Here is an 18,275-nt window from a genome sequence, read left to right on the forward strand (position 1 = left end):
TTAATAAACAGCTACACAATCGTGTTTTACTTGACCACAATGATTCTTTTACAACTACCTTAAAATTCACTTTTTCTGGTAGTTTGAAGGGGCTCTTATTGGCGTCGTTCTAAATTGATCTAAAAAGGCACTTAATAATTGCACTGACGAGAAACTTTTTTGTTGTAACTTGGCGTAGTACAACTTCTCAATAGTGACGGTGCTTTTCTGACGAGTTTTTGATGTCTTGTACGATTGTTTTCGACGTGGTGGGGATTCTCAGTAGTGCCGTCAAATTCAAAAAATGTTGGCAGGGTAGCAACTATTTACCAGCATAGACTTCTTGGTATTAGAGTTTTTTCCTGGACTTTTTCCATTCATATAAATACCACGATTATAACTTAGGAAGATAAACCTTCCATTAAGCTAATTGGGATCCCGATAGAACTAACGACCATATATGTTGGACAAGGCAATTATTACTAGCTTTTATTACACTATGTTATTTATGCCAATATTTTATATGAAATATTCCAAAGCAAAATTCCCGGAAAATATGTGAGGGAATTCCCGGGAAAGCGGGAGCGAAAGTTTTGTAAAACCCCTTTCTCGGTAAAAAAATTCTGTGATATACCAATAACACAGTTTAGCTAAGCATTTCTTGTGGTATTTCGTGTGTAGTAAAATTTATAGATCGATAATGCCGTCTCACGGAATTTTTGATAGCAAAAGTGCCAATGGATTTCCTATGGGTAACGAAAATTTCAGCTACATAAACATTAGCCCTAACGAAAATTCCGTTTGCGGTATTATCGATTGTTTAAATTGTGCTCCCATAGGAAATATATGGTAAAACTTACTTTTTTGCAAGTTAAAGAATTTCAATGCTATATCCATAAGAAATTCACTTCTACTTTTGCTAAATCCCGATATGAAACTCTAGCGAAATGTGTGTTATCATAAGAAATGCATAGTTACTCGTATTCTTAGCGACATTATCGGATGCACGATATTATCGCCTTTTTAAATTTTGCTCTAAAGCTCAGTATGCATATTTAATCGAATTAACTCTGTCCGTAAGAATTGGATAGACACATTTGCGTAAGAGGAGGAAACTTGACTGTGTTATCGGCATGATTTCCTTACGGGAGATTTTTTTTTAAATTTTTAACCAAAATTTCCTTTATAGGTGCACCCCTGCTTAACGAAATTTTGAGTGGTACGATATTATCAACTGTCCAAAGTTTTTCCCAAGCTCGGTATACTTCTAACGAATATTTAGTTGTCCATAAAGAATGTATAGCTACTTCCCTGCCAACATTTTTGAATTTGACGGCGTTTCTGAGAATCCCCACCACGTCCAAAACAATCGTATACGACAACCAAAACTCATCGGAAAAGCGCCGTCACTATTGAGAAATTGTACCACGCCAAGCTACTACAAAAAAGTATCGCATGAGTGCAATTATTAGGTGCCTTTTTTAATAAATTTAATAAAAGCCCAACCAACAATCAGAAAAAGTGAATTTTAAGATAGTTGTAAAAGAATCATTGTGGTCAAGTAAAACACGATTGTTTAGATGTTTATTAATTTGATTAATCACAACACATTTAACATAATTTTTTCGTTGATTTACAAGTGGCAAGTTACGTGTTACAGCGTCTATCAGCCAGTGTTTATACCCTGCTCCACACTGTGGAACAGGGTATTATAAGTTAGTGCATATGTTTGCAACACCCAGAAGGAGACGAGATAGACACATGGTGTCTTTGGCAAAAATGCTCAGGGTGGGCTCCTGAGTCGATATAGCGATGTCCGTCTGTCCGTCTGTCCGTGAACACATTTTTGTAATCAAAGTCTAGGTCGCAGTTTTAGTCAAATCGACTTCAAATTTGGCACAAGTATGTGTTTTGGCTCAGAATAGATCCCTATTGATTTTGGAAGAAATCGGTTCAGATTTAGATATAGCTCCCATATATATGTTTCGCCCGATATGGACTTATATGGCCCCAGAAGCCAGAGTTTTACCCTAATTTGCTTAAAATTTTGCACAAGAAGAACAATTAGCACTATAGTCAAGTGTGCCAAATTTTATTGAAATCGGTTCAGATTTAGATATAGCTCCCATATATATCTTTCGCCCGATATGGACTAATACGGTCCCAGAAGCCAGAGTTTTACCCAAATTTGGTTGAAATTTTGCACAGGGAGTAGAATTAGCATTGTAGCTATTCGTGCCAAATTTGGTTGAAATCGGTTCAGATTTAGATATATCTCCCATATATAGCTTTCGCCCGATTTACACTCATATGACCACAGAGGCCAATTTTTTGGTCCGTTTTAGTTGAAATTTTGCACAGGGAGTAGAATTAGCATTGTAGATATGCGTGCCAAATTTGGTTGATATCGGTTCAGATTTAGATATAGCTCCAATATATAGCTTTCGCCCGATTTACACTCATATGACCACAGAGGCCAATTTTTTGCTCCGATTTAGTTGAAATTTTGCACAGGGAGTAGGATTAGCATTGTAGCTATGCGTGCCAAATTTTGTTGAAATCGGTTCAGATTTAGATATATCTCCCATATATAGCTTTCGCCCGATTTCCACTCATATGACCACCGATGCGAATTTTTAACTCAGATTTAGTTGAAATTTTGCACAGGGAGTAGAATTAGCATTGTTGCTATGCGTGCCAAATTTGGTTGAAATCGGTTCAGATTTAGATATAGATCCCATATATAACTTTCGCCCGATTTAGACTCATATGACCACAGAGGCCGTTTTTTAACTCCGATTTAGTTGAAATTTTGCACAGGGAGTAGAATTAGCGTTGTAGCTATGCGTGCTAAATTTGGTTGAAATCGGTTTAGATTTAGATATAGCTCCCATATATATGTTTTTCTGATTTCGACAAAAATGGTCCAAATACCAACATTTTCCTTGTAAAATCGCCACTGCTTAGTCAAAAAGTTGTAGAAATGACTCCAATTTTCCTAAACTTCTAATACATATATATCGAGCGATAAATCATAAATAAACTTTTGCGAAGTTTTCTTAAAATTGCTTCAGATTTAAATGTTTCCCATATTTTTTTACTAACATTGTGTTCGACCCTAGTGCATTAGCCAACTTAAATTTTGAGTCTATAGATTTTGTAGAAGTCTATCAAAATCTGTCCAGATCGAGTGATATTTAAATGTATGTATTTGGAACAAACCTTTATATATAGCCCCCAATTTGACGGATGTGATATGGTATCGAAAATTTAGATTTACAAAGTGGTGCAGGGTATAATATAGTCGGCACCGCCCGACTTTAGACTTTCCTTACTTGTTTTATTCTCGATGGAGGCAGCGTGTCTGTAAAATATCTGAAAAACAATCACTTTATTCCATTTGGAAAGACAAAAATTGTTCACCAATATACCTTTTACAATATTACGCGAAATAACTATGTTTTCAGCACTTCATTATCGATTTTATTTAAATAAATTATAAGAAGCTAGTTGCGCTTGGTGTTTCATAAAATATAAAATGGCTCTTGTAACAATAGTGATGGCAAAATACTTTCATGTACATTTCATACTTTTTCATATGCTTCCCCCATCACAGTTGGGGATTGTTGCAGTGTCACTTACGAGTCTGTGGTAGCGATGAGGATGAAATGCAACTTTGAAATGAAATGGAACTCTGAAAATTCTGCTGTAAATCGCGGCTCCACCTCAAAAGAAATTACTCTCATCACTAAGAAATAAATTTGATATTTTTTTGATATTTGATATTTTTTCCTCAGAAAATTCTATGAGGCGTTGTTAATCCTGGTTTACACTTTACTCCCATAAGTTCGATATGGCTTTCTAGAAATAAGATTTCCAAACGAAAATTCCTTGAAGCGTTTTTATCTATTGTTTAGATTTTGCTGTCATAACCAATGCATGAGATAGTATTATCAATATTCTAAAAAAATCGATACAGGCGCATATCGGGCTATAGGAATTACATGGTACTGTATTATTACCACACAACAAGAATTTTTGCAAGATCTGCATATCGGGCTTAAGAAAGTATGCCTTATTGGCATACACAGGAAACCTCCACACAGAGTTTCAAATCAAAAACATGAAATGAAAGGTTTATGAAAAAAACAATACCTACATTTACCTAATTTTTAAGCCGAAAACGATACATAGTTGATGAGAAATCGTCATAAGGAAATTTTATATTTATCGTATTTATTACACTTAGCAAACTTTTCGCGTAAACCCTGTGAGCACCTTTGCCGAAACTCTTATGAATGTCGGTAATACCGGTTTCCCTTGTATATTTTATATTATACAAATCTCGATTTTGTTTGCAAAAATTATCTATGGATTTCTTATGGGTGACAAAATAAATAACAAAATAAATAACACAGGATTGACTCATAATCGATATGGCTTCGTATTACTTTGACCAAGTATTTTTACAATGTCCTTAATAAACTCATATATATAAACAACTAATATTAAATTTAAAACTTTATTGTAATATTTGGTATAAAGTCACTACTATAATGAAATAATTCGCAGTAACAGTAGATTCAATAGCACTCATTTTCTTCCGTTTTGTAAAGCTGTAAATTTGTAGAATGTTACACCTGAAAAAATAATAATTTATTATCGTATAAATTCGCAGATCACACAAAACTACATACCATTCGGAATAATACGTGTTTCAAAGGCACTCGTAGGTTTAAATTGACCAATAAATCTGTTATTGTCATAAAGATCCTAAAATGAAAAATTAATATAAAAATTTTAAAGCTACATAATATTGTTGATAAAATTCGACTTACAGTAACGGCATAACCACGGGGATTTGTAAGATTTAAATCGTTGAGTTTGAATTTAATGGAATAAGGAGCACCATCGGCACGACGACTTACAAAGGCCACAGCATATGAATATTGGCCATTTGATGTTACAGGAGTAATGGGACGGGACCAAACCTAGAAGGAAAATTTAAAAAAAATTCAAGAAATTTAATTTTAAGAACTTCTTTAAAAAATATATATTACCTCTATTTTATTCTTCAACAAAATACGACGTCCTTGTATGCCCAAAGGATCCTGATCCACGGCAATAACGTACCTTAAAAAAAGGATAAAAAAGTATATCCAATGCATATATAATATTAGTACACCTCAAAAAATGTTATTATTAGAAAAAAGTTTGTTAAAACAGCAAATGTATTGGTACTTTTGCTACGGAGGAATATGTCACGTTACGACGTTATTATCGATTGTTTACATTGTGAACCCATAAGGGTTATAATACTGATTCAGCACATTATGCTGAATTCTTAAATGGTATAATACAGCGCTTAAGCTCGGTACGGAACTCTAGAGAAATTTCGGCTACCCATCAAAACTGAATAGCAACGACATTTTTTCTTCGATACCATGTTATCGATTGTAAAATGTTCTCCCACATTATTTTTTTGTATTATTCTAATTTCTAAATACGGTAAATACCCTACTTTTACTTACTTATTTTGCAGAATAGCCTTGATCTCCGGCCTTACAGAAGCCAAATCATTTGACATAATTAAAGGTGCTGCCAAAATCGACCACACAGCCATTTGTAATTTACTTTGATCGTATGACAATCCATAATTTCCAAGAATCAACTAAAATAATGAAAACAATATATTTTTTAAATTTAATTTCTTAAACTTATTTATCAATCTTACCATATCAGGATCATTCCAGTGTCCAGGACCAGCATGGGGTTGTATTCTATCCTGATTTTTAGAAAAATAATCCATAATTTGTGCTACCGATTCAAATGAATCATCAATGTCGTTCCAGTTGCGCCACAAATTGCAATGCTCTTTTAGAGCTTCATAATTGGGCTAGAAATAGGCAAAGGGAAAACAAGTCATCAAATAATTTGGATTTGGAGATAAACATTTCGTGATAGCCAATATGGGACGTTATTATCGATTCTGCTGTTTTAAGGCCATTTGGCACTTACAACTAAATTTCCATAAGAATTACATTGCCATATTTGCTAACAAAAAGTATGCTCCCATAAGAAATACATACATGGAAAACTGTATTATTGGCATGCGACAAAAATTTTCGCAAGATCTGTATACCGAGAAATACATCGAAAAGGAATTTTCCGGTATACACCACTAGTGAGATTATGATGTTATATGCTCCATATGAGAGCACAATATAAACAGTCGATAAACACGAATCACTGAATTTACGGTAGCAAAAATACCAATGCAATGCGGTTAGTAGAAATTTCATTAGAGACACGTACCGGGCATATGAATTACAAAGCTGAACTGTCTAATCGACCTGCAAGTGGAAATGGCAGGAGACTCTATCGATTATTTACATTTTACAACCACAAGAAATCGTAAACGATTTTCCGCACGGTTGCATCTCTAGCGAAATTGAAAAAATATATGGTACAGTGTTATCGACAGCAATAGAATTTTCGGCCAAAGGTAGAAACCGGCCTTAAAGAAGTAAATTTCTTGGATATTTTTAGCGAAATTTTCGTGAGACGATATTATCGATTGTTTTATATCTCCTAAACAAACCTTACAAACAATCTACATTATCATAATTATCGGCGTTTTGCATTTTGCTCTCATACAAAATATCATTAACGGCAAAAATGTATTCCGTTTGATTTATATATCAGGCTTTAATTCTCACTCACCAATTTTCCCTCGTATTCCTGATAAACGGGCCAACTGCACGAATAAATCATTGGACGACCAGTTCTATTCAATAATCTACCAAATTCGGGATATCCCTCATCCATTTGATTGATATCGGCATAACAGCCATCAAGTTTCACATAATCAACATCCCAATCGGCAAACGATTGTGCATCCAAGGCCATATGTTTGATGACACCAGGATAGCCAGCACATGTGTTGGTACCATAATCCTGATATAAACCGAACTTTACACCTCTGTTGTGGATCTATTTTGGAAATGGGAAATAATATCGCTTTAAAATCAATTATTAAAGAAAATATTTAAACATACATAATTTGCCAAAGCATTAAGGCCACTAGGGAATCTTAAGCGATCCTCTACCAATTTTCCGGTAATATTGTCACGTTCCTTTTCCAACCAACAATCATCGATTATAACATATTCATAGCCAGCAGCCAAATATCCTTCATCGACAAGTAAGTCTGTGGTGCGTTTGAAAAGATTTTCACTGTTTTTGAGACAAAAAAATCGAGACAAAAAAAATTGAGACAAAAAAAATTGAGACAAAAAAATTAGAAATTAATATTAAATTAATAAGAGCTGCAAAAAAAATATTTCAAAAAATACACTCAAGAAATGTTGTTAGTAATACCAGAAAAATTTTGCCAATTAATTCATTAATTTGGAAACTCTGCTGAGAAAGATCAAGCAATAAATGTTAAACTAGAAAACTCGAAGCTAACTTTTTTTTTGAAGAATGTTATACACCCCAAGAAAATTGTTAGTAGATACAGCAGAAAAATCTGCTAAAACAGCAGAAAGTCTGCTGAAATGAGAAAGCAAACTAAAAAAAATATTAAGAATAAATCTGAATATTTTTTAAATTAAAACATAACAGCAAACAAAATGTTTACTAATCGTATTTGGAAGCCCTTTAGGATATTTATTTATTAATTGATTAATGGCATTTATAATTAAATTATAAATATTATTGTAAGCTTTATCTCCTGGGGTCTTAAACTTTAGATATCATAGGGCAGGAACAGACAAGAAATTATTTTTGGTTCTTTACGAACGGCTGGGATAAGAAGTACAAAAATATAAAAGTAGACAACGACTTAAAAACACTTTTTTCTACTATTTTTAACTTTGTCATTCCGTTTGTAACACATCGAAATATTGCTCTAAGACCCCATAGAGTATATATATTCTGGATCGTGGTGAAATTCTGAGTCGATCTAAGCATGTCCGTTCGTCAGACCGTCTGTTGAAATCACGCTAACTTCCGAACGAAAGAAGCTATCGACTTGAAACTTGGCACTAGTAGTTGTTATTGATGTGGGTCGGATGGTATTGCAAATGGGCCATATCGGTCCACTTTTACGTATAGCCCCCATATAAACGGACCCTCAGATTTGGCTTGCAGACCCTCTAAGACAAGCAAATTTCATCCGATTCGGTTGAAATTTGGTACGTGGTGTTAGTATATGGTCTCTAACAACCATGCAAAAATTGGTCCACATCGGTCCATAACTATATAGCCCCCATATAAACCGATCGCCAGATTTAGCTTGCGGAGCCTCAAAGAGAAACAAATCTCATCCGATCCGGCTAAAATTTGGTGCATGATGTTGGTATATGGTCTCTAACAACCATGCAAAAATTGGTCCACATCGGTTCATAATTATATATAGACCCCATATAAACCGATCCGGCTGAAATTTGGCGCATGATGTTGGTATATGGTCTTTAACAACCATGCAAAAATTGGTCCACATCAGTTCATAATTATATATAGCCCCCATATAAACAGATCCCCAGGTTAGGCTTGCGGAGGCTCAAAGAGAAACAAATTTCATTTGATCCGTCTGAAAATTGGTGCATGATGTTGGTATATGGTCTCTAACAACCATGCAAAAATTGGTCCATATCGGTTCATAATTATATATTGCCCCCATATAAACCCATCCCCAGATTTGGCTTGCGGAGCCTCTACACCCTTACAAAAAATCGCTTCTGTAACATATACTCCCAAACATATTTTGCTTCAAGCATATACATTTTTGGGTATTGCCCAAACATTTATATGTTTGATCTCTTCCAATATATAATATGTTTGAAAGTATATTGGTCTAAACAATATATGTTTGGATAGTCTAAGTTCCAAACATTTTGTATTTTTGCATCCAAATTCAATAATGTTGTCTTCCAAAAAACAATATGTTATTATGTGAACATATAATATGTTTGGAAGCATTTTGCACCCAAAAATATTATATGCCTAAAAAAAATTCTCCCAAACAATATTGTGCTCAAAATTTTATTTATTTATTTATATATTTACAATCATAATGAATTATGAAAATAAACAGGTAATATAGGTGCTAACAACATAGGTTTTCGACCTGAATGCTCATAATTTTGTTTCTGCCTAATTGTATATTCCCCCACATCTTTCTCACTTCCACGAGATTTTTTTCTGTGATACAAACATTGTAGAAGAAATTATTCAATTTTATGATTTTTTTATTTTAATTTTACCTTTTGCCGGACGGGGATTCGAACAGCGGACCACACAGTTTGTAAGGATCAAAGAAGTAGTAGATCAATTGCCCAAGGAAAAATAAAATGTTAATTTTGTAATAACAAGCAACAACCACCAACTTAATTCAATATCGCTCCCTGTCAAATAGCGCTCCAAGCTACTAAACACATATATGTTTATAGGCTATTTCTAAATTAATATATGTTTGCATCCAAGCATAATATATTTACAAACATTTTATGTCCCAAACATAATATGTTCTAACATATTAACATATATGTCCCAAACATGTTATGCTAGTTTATGAACATTATATGCTTGCACTCAAAAATATTGTGTTTAAAAATTTGTGTTCCAAACATATAATGTTTATATCCAAACATATGAAAAACAGTCTTTTTCATCCGTGTAAGAGAAGCAAATTTCATCCATATTTAGTCGGCCTTTTTTTGTTTAATATATACCCCGTATGGACTAACTTACAAGTGAGAAGACGGTGTTAAGAAGTTTTAAGATACCTTGCCATCGGCAAGCGTTACCGCAACCCAAGTAATTCGATTGTGGATGGCTGTGTTTAGAAGAATTTTTTACGTAATCCATGGTGGAGGGTACATAAGCTTCGGCCTGGCCGAACTTACGGCCGTATATACTTGTTTATTTTTTTATTTGTCTTTAAATTAACTAAGATATTGAATCTTTGGATTAAAGATAATAACGTTTCAAAATCTTATTTTAGAATTTTGCATATTTGGTTTAAATTTTTATACCCTGCGCCACACTGTGGAACAGGGTATTATAAGTTAGTGCATATGTTTGTAACACCCAGAAGGAGACGAGATAGACACATGGTGTCTTTGGCAATAATGCTCAGGGTGGGTCCCTGAGTCGATATAACCATGTCCGTCTGTTCGTCCGTCTGTTCGTCCGTCTGTCTGTGAACACATTTTTGTGATCAAAGTCTAGGTCGCAATTTAAGTCCAATCGCCTTCAAATTTGGCACATGTTCCTAATTTGGGTCAGAATAGAACCCTATTGATTTTGGAAGAAATCGGTTCAGATTTAGATATAGCTCCCATATCTATCTTTCGCCCGATATGCACTAATATGGACAGAGCAGCCAGATTTTAATACCGATTTGCTTGAAATTATGTACAAACATAAAACTTAGTCGTATAGTCAAGTGTGCAAAACTTGATTGAAATCGGTTCAGATTTAGATATAGCTCCCATATATATCTTTCGCCCGATATGGACTAATATGGTCCTAAAAGCCAGAGTTTTTAACCAATTTGGTTTGGCGCAGTGAGTAGATTTAGCATTGTAGCTATGCGTGTTAAATTTGGTTGAAATCGATTCAGATTTAGATATAGCTCCCATGTATATCTTTCGCCCGATATGCACTTATATGGACCCAGAAGCCAGAGTTTTATCCCGATTATCTTGAAATTTTGCACAAGGAGTACAATTGGTAGTATAGTCATGTGTGCCAAATTTGATTGAAATCGGTTCAGATTTAAATATAGCTTCCAAATATATTTTTGCCCGATATGGACTTATATGGCCCCAGAAGCCAGAGTTTTGGCCCAATTTGTTTGAAATTTTGCACAGCGAGTAGAAGTAGCATTGTAGCTATGCGTGCCAATTTTGGTTGAAATCGGTTCAGATTTAGATATAGCTCCCATATATATGCTTTTCCGATTTCGACAAAAATGGTCAAAATACCAACATTTTCCTTGTAAAATCGCCACTGCTTAGTCGAAAAGGTGTAAAAATGGCTCTAATTTTCTTAAACTTCTAATACATATATATCGAGCGATAAATCATAAAAAAACTTTTGCGAAGTTTCCTTACAATTGCTTCAGATTTAAATGTGCAGTGCATTAGCCAACTTAAATTTTGAGTCTATAGATTTTGTAAAAGTCTATCAAATTCTCTCCAAATCGAGTGATATTTAAATGTATGTATTTGGGAAAACCTTTATATATAGCACCCAACACATTTGACGGATGTGATATAGTATCGGAAATTTAGATCTACAAAGTGGTGCAGGGTATAATATAGTCGGCCCCGCCCGACTTTAGACTTTCCTTACTTGTTTTTATTTATTTTATTACGAAAATATTTTTTACTTTGAAGTATCTGTTTTAGTTTTAATAGCTTTGTTCATATATCGCAAGAAGAGAACGAAAATTCGATAAATGAGACCTTTATTCTAATTTTCATTCTAGATTTGAAAGAGCAGCACCTTTGGCTCGGAATCAATAGTTACAAAAATCTTTAAGGGAAGGTCAAAATCAAAATCATGATTCAAATAAACTTTTTTCTTAAGTGTAACAGAATTTAGGGCAGAAAAGCGGAAAAATTATAATCACTACATTTTTTTATGAAGCTAAGGTAACTCCAAATATAAAAAAAAATCTAGCAATTCGGATCAAATATTTAGCTTCTACAATCTCAAGAAATATCGGAATGAAGCCCCATGAATTACTCGCAACATGAAGGTTGTAATCTTTGGACTCAAGTCAACCATTTTGTTAGTTCATTTATAAGCATCTGTTTTCACACTTTCTGCATACAAAAAATTTCGAAAAAAAAACATCCACTTACCTTATACACTCATCAGGATATTTCTTACAATCGGTAATACAACGGAAACGTTCCCAATGCATCCAGCCCATGGGTGGAGTTCGGGCCAGGCCATTTTCTAAGGCCCATGTTGATTGAAGAAGAACAACATTTACAATCAGAAACTTGCATAAATAACGTAACATTTTTCTATAATTTCTATGATAGATAAATGGCAGGATATCCAACTAAAAGAAAAACAACGAAAAATTTAAAAGAAAAAATTCCGAAATTTTCAAAAAAAAAATATAGATATATGGTTTCAGCTCAGAAACCAAACTGTTAATGAATGAAAAGTATTGAAAACACCCGTATTTTATAGGAGTTTGTTTTTTTTTTTTTGTTCAATTATTTAGCTGCTATAACTCTACGCAATTTTCTGTTTGATAAAAAACAAAAAACTAAAGAAAAACCCAACACTAACTAGAACTCCTCTTCTAGTGGTCGTAATGCAATAATGGTTTTGGAAATGCTTTAATTACATTCCATTCTTCAATATACATATACAATACACGAAGAAGGAAACAACTATGGTCTTATTGCCTAATGTATTGTGTGAAGATAATAGCGCCAGGAGGTGGTGTCTTTGGTTCTCAATGGTTATCAGTCAAAGTTAAAATGTATCGACAATGTCAACCGTACATTTATACTCGTAATCGCCATCCCGTGGTGTTTAATTGTTTATTTAAAATTGATTTGCAAATAGAGACATATTTTCTTTCAATGCTAGGGATGTCGTTTAGAAAATGAAAACTTTCAATTTTTTTGAAGTGAAAGAAAGCATGTGGCCCCACGCATGTATCATGTAATGTGTCGATAATAAATGCAATGCCGTTGATTAACCATTAAAGGCAGATAGGCACTGTTGTAAATTTCGGTCTCAATGCTGCTCTAACGAACATTTTATTACCCATAAGAAATAAATGTCTATTTATGCTATTAAAAATGTTCTTAGGCAGATGTTATCGACCGTGCAAATTATTTCCCATTAGAAATTTATGGCAGAATTGTCTTATTGAAAATCAGATAAAATTTCGACAAGACAATGTTGTCGACAGTTTGTATATTCACACATAAAGGCCGGTATGCACCTCCAGTCGAAATTTCCGCAACCCATAAGAAATGTATTGTTACACTCAAACAAGAGTTTACTTAGATCCAAAGATTTTGACCTTCCCTTAAGGATTTTGGTATTGATTCCGAGCCAAAGATGCGACTTCTTTAAAATAAAGAATTTTTTAGCGACCTATCTGGCTTCAAATCTAGGATCAATAAAATTAAAATTATGATACCGATCTCATTTATCATATTTACATTCTCTTTTCGCGGTTAGGTACTCACGTACAAACAAATGTCAGTTTAAAAATCCAAATTATGTTTTCTTAATTCAAAAAAAAACTTTAAACCAAAGACGCTAAATCCTCAAAATAAGTCTTACGGCCATTTTCATGTAGCTCCGTTATGCTTTAACTGGCAATTAACAGAAAGTAAATTGGAAATATCTTCTCTTCGGTTAACTTTAACTGAAAAATTTTGGTCAGTTAATTTCCTAGCTGGCCTATGGAATATAAAGGCAAAATGACAGCTTCGTCCATAATACGGTTTAAAAATTGGTTAGTTAACGGAACACTAACGGAGCTTTATGAAAATGGGGGTTAGTCTATATTTGAAGCGTTTTTTCTTAAATCTAAAGTTTAAATATTTCAGATAATTTAAGGACAATTTCTTTAAATCAAAAATGTGTTTCTTTACTTTAAGGACACAGTTCACCAATGTGGTATCACAATGGACTGAATAGTCTAGACGAAATTTCCGCTACCCATAAGAAATGCATTGTTACACTCAAACAAAAGTTTACTTGGATCCAAAGATTTTGACATTCCCTTAACGATTTTGGAATTGATTCCGCGCCAAAGATACGACTTCTTTAAAATAAAGAATTTTTTTTAGCGACCTATCTGGCTTCAAATCTAGGACCAATAAAATTAAAATTATGATACCGATCTCATTTATCATATTTACATTCTCTTTTCGCGGTGTATTAATAAAGGTACTCACGTACAAACAAATGTCAGTTTAAAAATCCAAATTATGTTTTCTTAATTTCAAAAAAAAAATCTTTAAACCAAACACGCTAAATCCTCAAAATAAGTCTTAGCCTACATTTGAAGCGTTTTTATCTTAGATCTAAAGTTTCAATATTTCAGATAATTTAAGGACAATTTCTTTAAATCAAAAATGTGTTTCTTTACTTTAAGGACACAGTTCACCAATGTGGTATCACAATGGACTGAATAGTCTAAGTGAGCCTGATACATCGGGCTGCCACTTAACCTAACGTAACCTTACTTTAAGGAAAATTTGCCTTAGTTCAATGATATGCGACTTTAACGGAGTGATGAAAATGTACAAAATTTGTGTCCAAAATTTAATGAAAAAAAAATTTGAAGAAAAGATTATAAACTTTATTTTTATTAAAATTTAATTATTTTAAAGAAATTTGACCTTAATATTTTGTAAATTTCGCATCTTAAAATTTATGTTGCGTAATCTTTAATATCACGTAAATATTTTTTTTTTTCAGTGTATATATTTGCTGAAGAAAATTCCGTGAGACATTATTATCATTTTGCTCCCACAAGAAATACATTGCAAAACTGTGTTATTGGCACGCAAACGAAATTTCCGCTAGAGGTGCATACCGGGCTTAAGTCTAATACTAACATCACGTTTTCGGACGAAAAGCTATTATACTCCATAAAAAACGGTGAATATTTGGGTAGTGTAAATTTTGTTGGAGGCTTACTTAAAGCCCGGTATTTAGCTCATGTTAATATCTGTCGATAATACAGTTCTGGTGTATTTCCTATATATGTGTCTATAGTGTTTACGTGCCAGTAACAAAAGGTTGCAATGCATTCCGGCTAGAAGTACATGTCTTAAGGAACAACATGTAAACAATCGATAATGCCGTTCTCAAGAAAATGTCGTTAGCAAAAGTGTACGTAAATTACGTATCGCTACCGGAAATTTCGCTACAGCTTTTCCCAGGCTTTACGGAAAAAATGTTAACAGTCGATAAAATCGTCTAACCAAAACTTATATAGCAAAGTGTCTATGCATTCCTTATGATTGACGGAAAATTTGGTGAAGGTGCAGACCGGGCTTTGTCTGCTGTCGTTGTTATCGACAACAATGTCTGGCATATATTTTATATATATGTATCTTGGCACCCAGATGTCGGGCACCAGAACTTGCTTAGGTCATAGTACTTCAAGTTATATGGACATTGGGAGCCACCGTGGTGCAATGGTTAGCATGCCCGCCTTACATACACAAGGTCGTGGGTTCGATTCCTGCTTCGACCGAACACCAAAAAGTTTTTCAGCGGTGTATTATCCCACCTCAGTAATGCTGGTGACATTTCTAAGTGTTTCAAAGCTTCTCTAAGTGGTTTCACTGCAATGTGGAACGCCGTTCGGACTCGGCTATAAAAAGGAGGTCCCTTGTCATTGAGCTTAACATGGAATCGGGCAGCACTCAGTGATAAGAGAGAAGTTCACCAATGTGGTATCACAATGGACTGAATATTCTAAGTGAGCCTGATACATCGGGCTGCCATCTAACCTAACTTATATGGACATTATGTTCGACCCATGCAAATATCAATATATTGACTCCAAAGGTTGGCTGGAAGGCAAGATCTATAAATTATAGGATAGGGCACGGTACATATGGTCCTTTTGGATAAAAAACAAAACAGGATATGTTATTTTCAAAATCCTCTGTAATTCTGCCGCTATAGAGAAAAATTAGAAAATTGAATGATGCCTTGAAATGAATTGCCGCATAAAATCCCAGAATTTGATAAACACAGAATGACATCCCTAATCTGTACACACAAACATTTCGTAAAGAAAGTAAGAGACCTCCTCCAGAGACGACGCTTATCACAAAGAGCACTTTAGTTTTCATTTCAAACCGTATTGAGGATATTTTCGATTTTTTCTTCACTTTTATTTTCTTTTCTTTTCACTTGTTATAGTAATTTAAAGTTCATTTGTTTCTTGTTGTTGTTGTTATTGTTTTTTTTTTTTTGTTTTGCTGATATTAATACTTGTTTTTTAAAAACCATCAATTAATTTCGTACTGTAGATTGCAAACCAAACGTCAGATTTAGATCAATGTGCCTCCGACTTGTATTCTTAATTCCGAATAGCAGCAAACATTGCCTGGAGACGTCAAACTCAAGACTACTCGAACAGAGCCATTGACTTAAGCCTACAAGTGCGCGCCCTCAAAGCTAGACTTAGAGACTTGATAAACAAGACAAGAAGAAAGATGATTGATAAGAAATAAAAATGTATATCGGACGCGGGAATTCTCGCCTCTACTTGCCCATTTATTATAAAATTTATTTCTGAATGGACACATCGAGTGGCAAAACTACTACGAGTGCAATAACTTTTATTGCAAAACAAACATAATAATAATAATAATAAATGATATTGGATATGAGTGCAAATCAAGAAGACACGTTCTCAATTTGAATGAATGAATATTCCTAGAGAATTATCTATTGAATCCAATTTCAATTAAAATTCCTATGGAAATAATTAAACAAAACTATTTGATATTACACTCAAAAAAAAGCAATTCGAAGATTTTGACTCAAAGAATCAATAGTATTGATTTCGAGATAACTATGCGAATTCCTTGAAATAAAGATATTTTGATTGAAGCCACTCTCCTTTAACTTGAACTTATATATACACTCAAAAATCCGAATCCAAAGATTTCGATTCATTCACATAAGAAATTTTTCTTAGATTCACGGTTGCCACTGTTGATAGAATTCTACCAAAAATGGTAGATTTTTTTACTGTTTGGTAGATTGGTAGAATTCTTGATGTTTTGGTAAATTTTGCAAAATATTCCTCTCCGCTACCAAATTTTCCATAGAAACACAATTTTTGCAAAATTTTCTATAGAAATAAAATTTTGGCAAATTTTTCTATAGAAATAAAATTTTGGCAAAATTTTCAATAGAAATACAATTTTTGCAAAATTTTCTATAGAAATAAAATTTTGTCAAAATTTGCCATAGAAATTAAATTTTGGCAAAATTTTCTATAGAAATAAAATTTTGGCAAAATTTTCCATAGAAATTAAATTTTGGCAAAATTTTCTATAGAAATTAAATTTTGTCAAAATTTGCCATAGAAATGAAATTTTGGCAAAATTTTCTATAGAAATAAAATTTAGGCAAAATTTTCTATAGAAATAAAATTTTGGCAAAATTTTCTATAGAAATAAAATTTTGGCAAAATTTTCTATAGAAATAAAATTTTGGCAAAATTTTCTATAGAAATAAAATTTTGGCAAAATTTTCTATAGAAATAAAATTTTGGCAAAATTTTCTATAGAAATAAAATTTTGGCAAAATTTTCTATAGAAATAAAATTTTAGCAAAATTTTCTATAGAAATAACATTTTGGCAAAATTTTTCTATAGAAATAACATTTTGACAAACTGCGGCAAAATCTTTTACGCCCAGAAAAAATGGGCTCTAATGCCAACTGAACTTTATTTTAGTTCATGAAGATTAGTTGATTTTAGTTAAATTTTGCACAATATGAGTAAATGTTCCATATTTGAAAAATTTTTTGCTAATTTTAATGACGTGAACTAAAAATAAGAAAAAAGTTGTATACAAATATAGTGCACAATTTTACTACAAAATAAAATAGTTCATATTTTCCTAAAATGACAGAAGTTTGCTTAAATTGAGTTCGTAAGTCTCTCAAATGAGTAAATTTTACTAAAATTGTACCTGTTTTGAACTTCGTACAGCGCTAAAGACATTTTAACAATTTTTAAATCCAATTTTTTCTTTCAACATATGAAATTTTCTTAAACAACAGAAAAAAATTAATTATGTTTAAAAAAATTCTTCAGTTTGACAAAAAGTATTAACTTATTTATAACATGTTGCAATTAGAAAACTATTTTAGTTAAAATTTTCTAAAATAAACCTACAATTTCTTTCACGGTGGGTTCACTTTTTTTGGGTGTATAAAAATAAAATTTTTGCAAAATTTGCTATAGATATAAAATTTTCTATAGAAATGAAAATTTGGAAACATTTTCTATAGAAATAAAATTTTGACCAAAATTTTCTATAGAAATAAAATTTAGACCAAAATTTGCTATAGAAATAAAATTTTGACCTAATTTTTTATAAAAATAAAATTTTGACAAATTTTCGAATAAAAATAAAAATTTGGCAATATAGAAATAAATTTTGGAATAAAATTTCTATAGAAATACAATTTTGACAAAATTTCTATAGAATAAAACTTTGGCAAAATTTTCAATAGATATAAAATTTTGGCAAAA

At 32.7% G+C, this 18,275-nt stretch overlaps 1 protein-coding gene across 2 annotated transcripts; it reads right to left on the bottom strand.

The window, feature by feature from the left end:
* Positions 1-4,487: 4,487 nt before the first annotated feature.
* On the bottom strand, positions 4,488-16,185 carry LOC142240356 (alpha-N-acetylgalactosaminidase). Of its 2 annotated transcripts, none has more exons than XM_075312063.1 (10): positions 16,027-16,185; positions 11,859-12,064; positions 7,038-7,215; positions 6,703-6,972; positions 5,714-5,875; positions 5,511-5,650; positions 5,040-5,112; positions 4,818-4,970; positions 4,677-4,752; positions 4,488-4,619 (listed from the first exon to the last, which is right to left on the bottom strand). In XM_075312063.1, the coding sequence occupies exons 2-10, from the start codon at positions 12,020-12,022 to the stop codon at positions 4,573-4,575; spliced, it is 1,263 nt and encodes a 420-aa protein (XP_075168178.1). In that variant the 5' UTR covers positions 12,023-12,064; positions 16,027-16,185; the 3' UTR covers positions 4,488-4,572. The 2 variants fall into 2 exon arrangements, with proteins under 2 accessions (XP_075168178.1, XP_075168177.1); XM_075312062.1 differs by having other exon boundaries at positions 15,994-16,175.
* Positions 16,186-18,275: the final 2,090 nt, after the last annotated feature.

The sequence above is a fragment of the Haematobia irritans genome, chromosome 5 (assembly GCF_050003625.1).
Source record: "Haematobia irritans isolate KBUSLIRL chromosome 5, ASM5000362v1, whole genome shotgun sequence".
In the NCBI taxonomy this organism is placed as follows: domain Eukaryota; kingdom Metazoa; phylum Arthropoda; class Insecta; order Diptera; family Muscidae; genus Haematobia; species Haematobia irritans.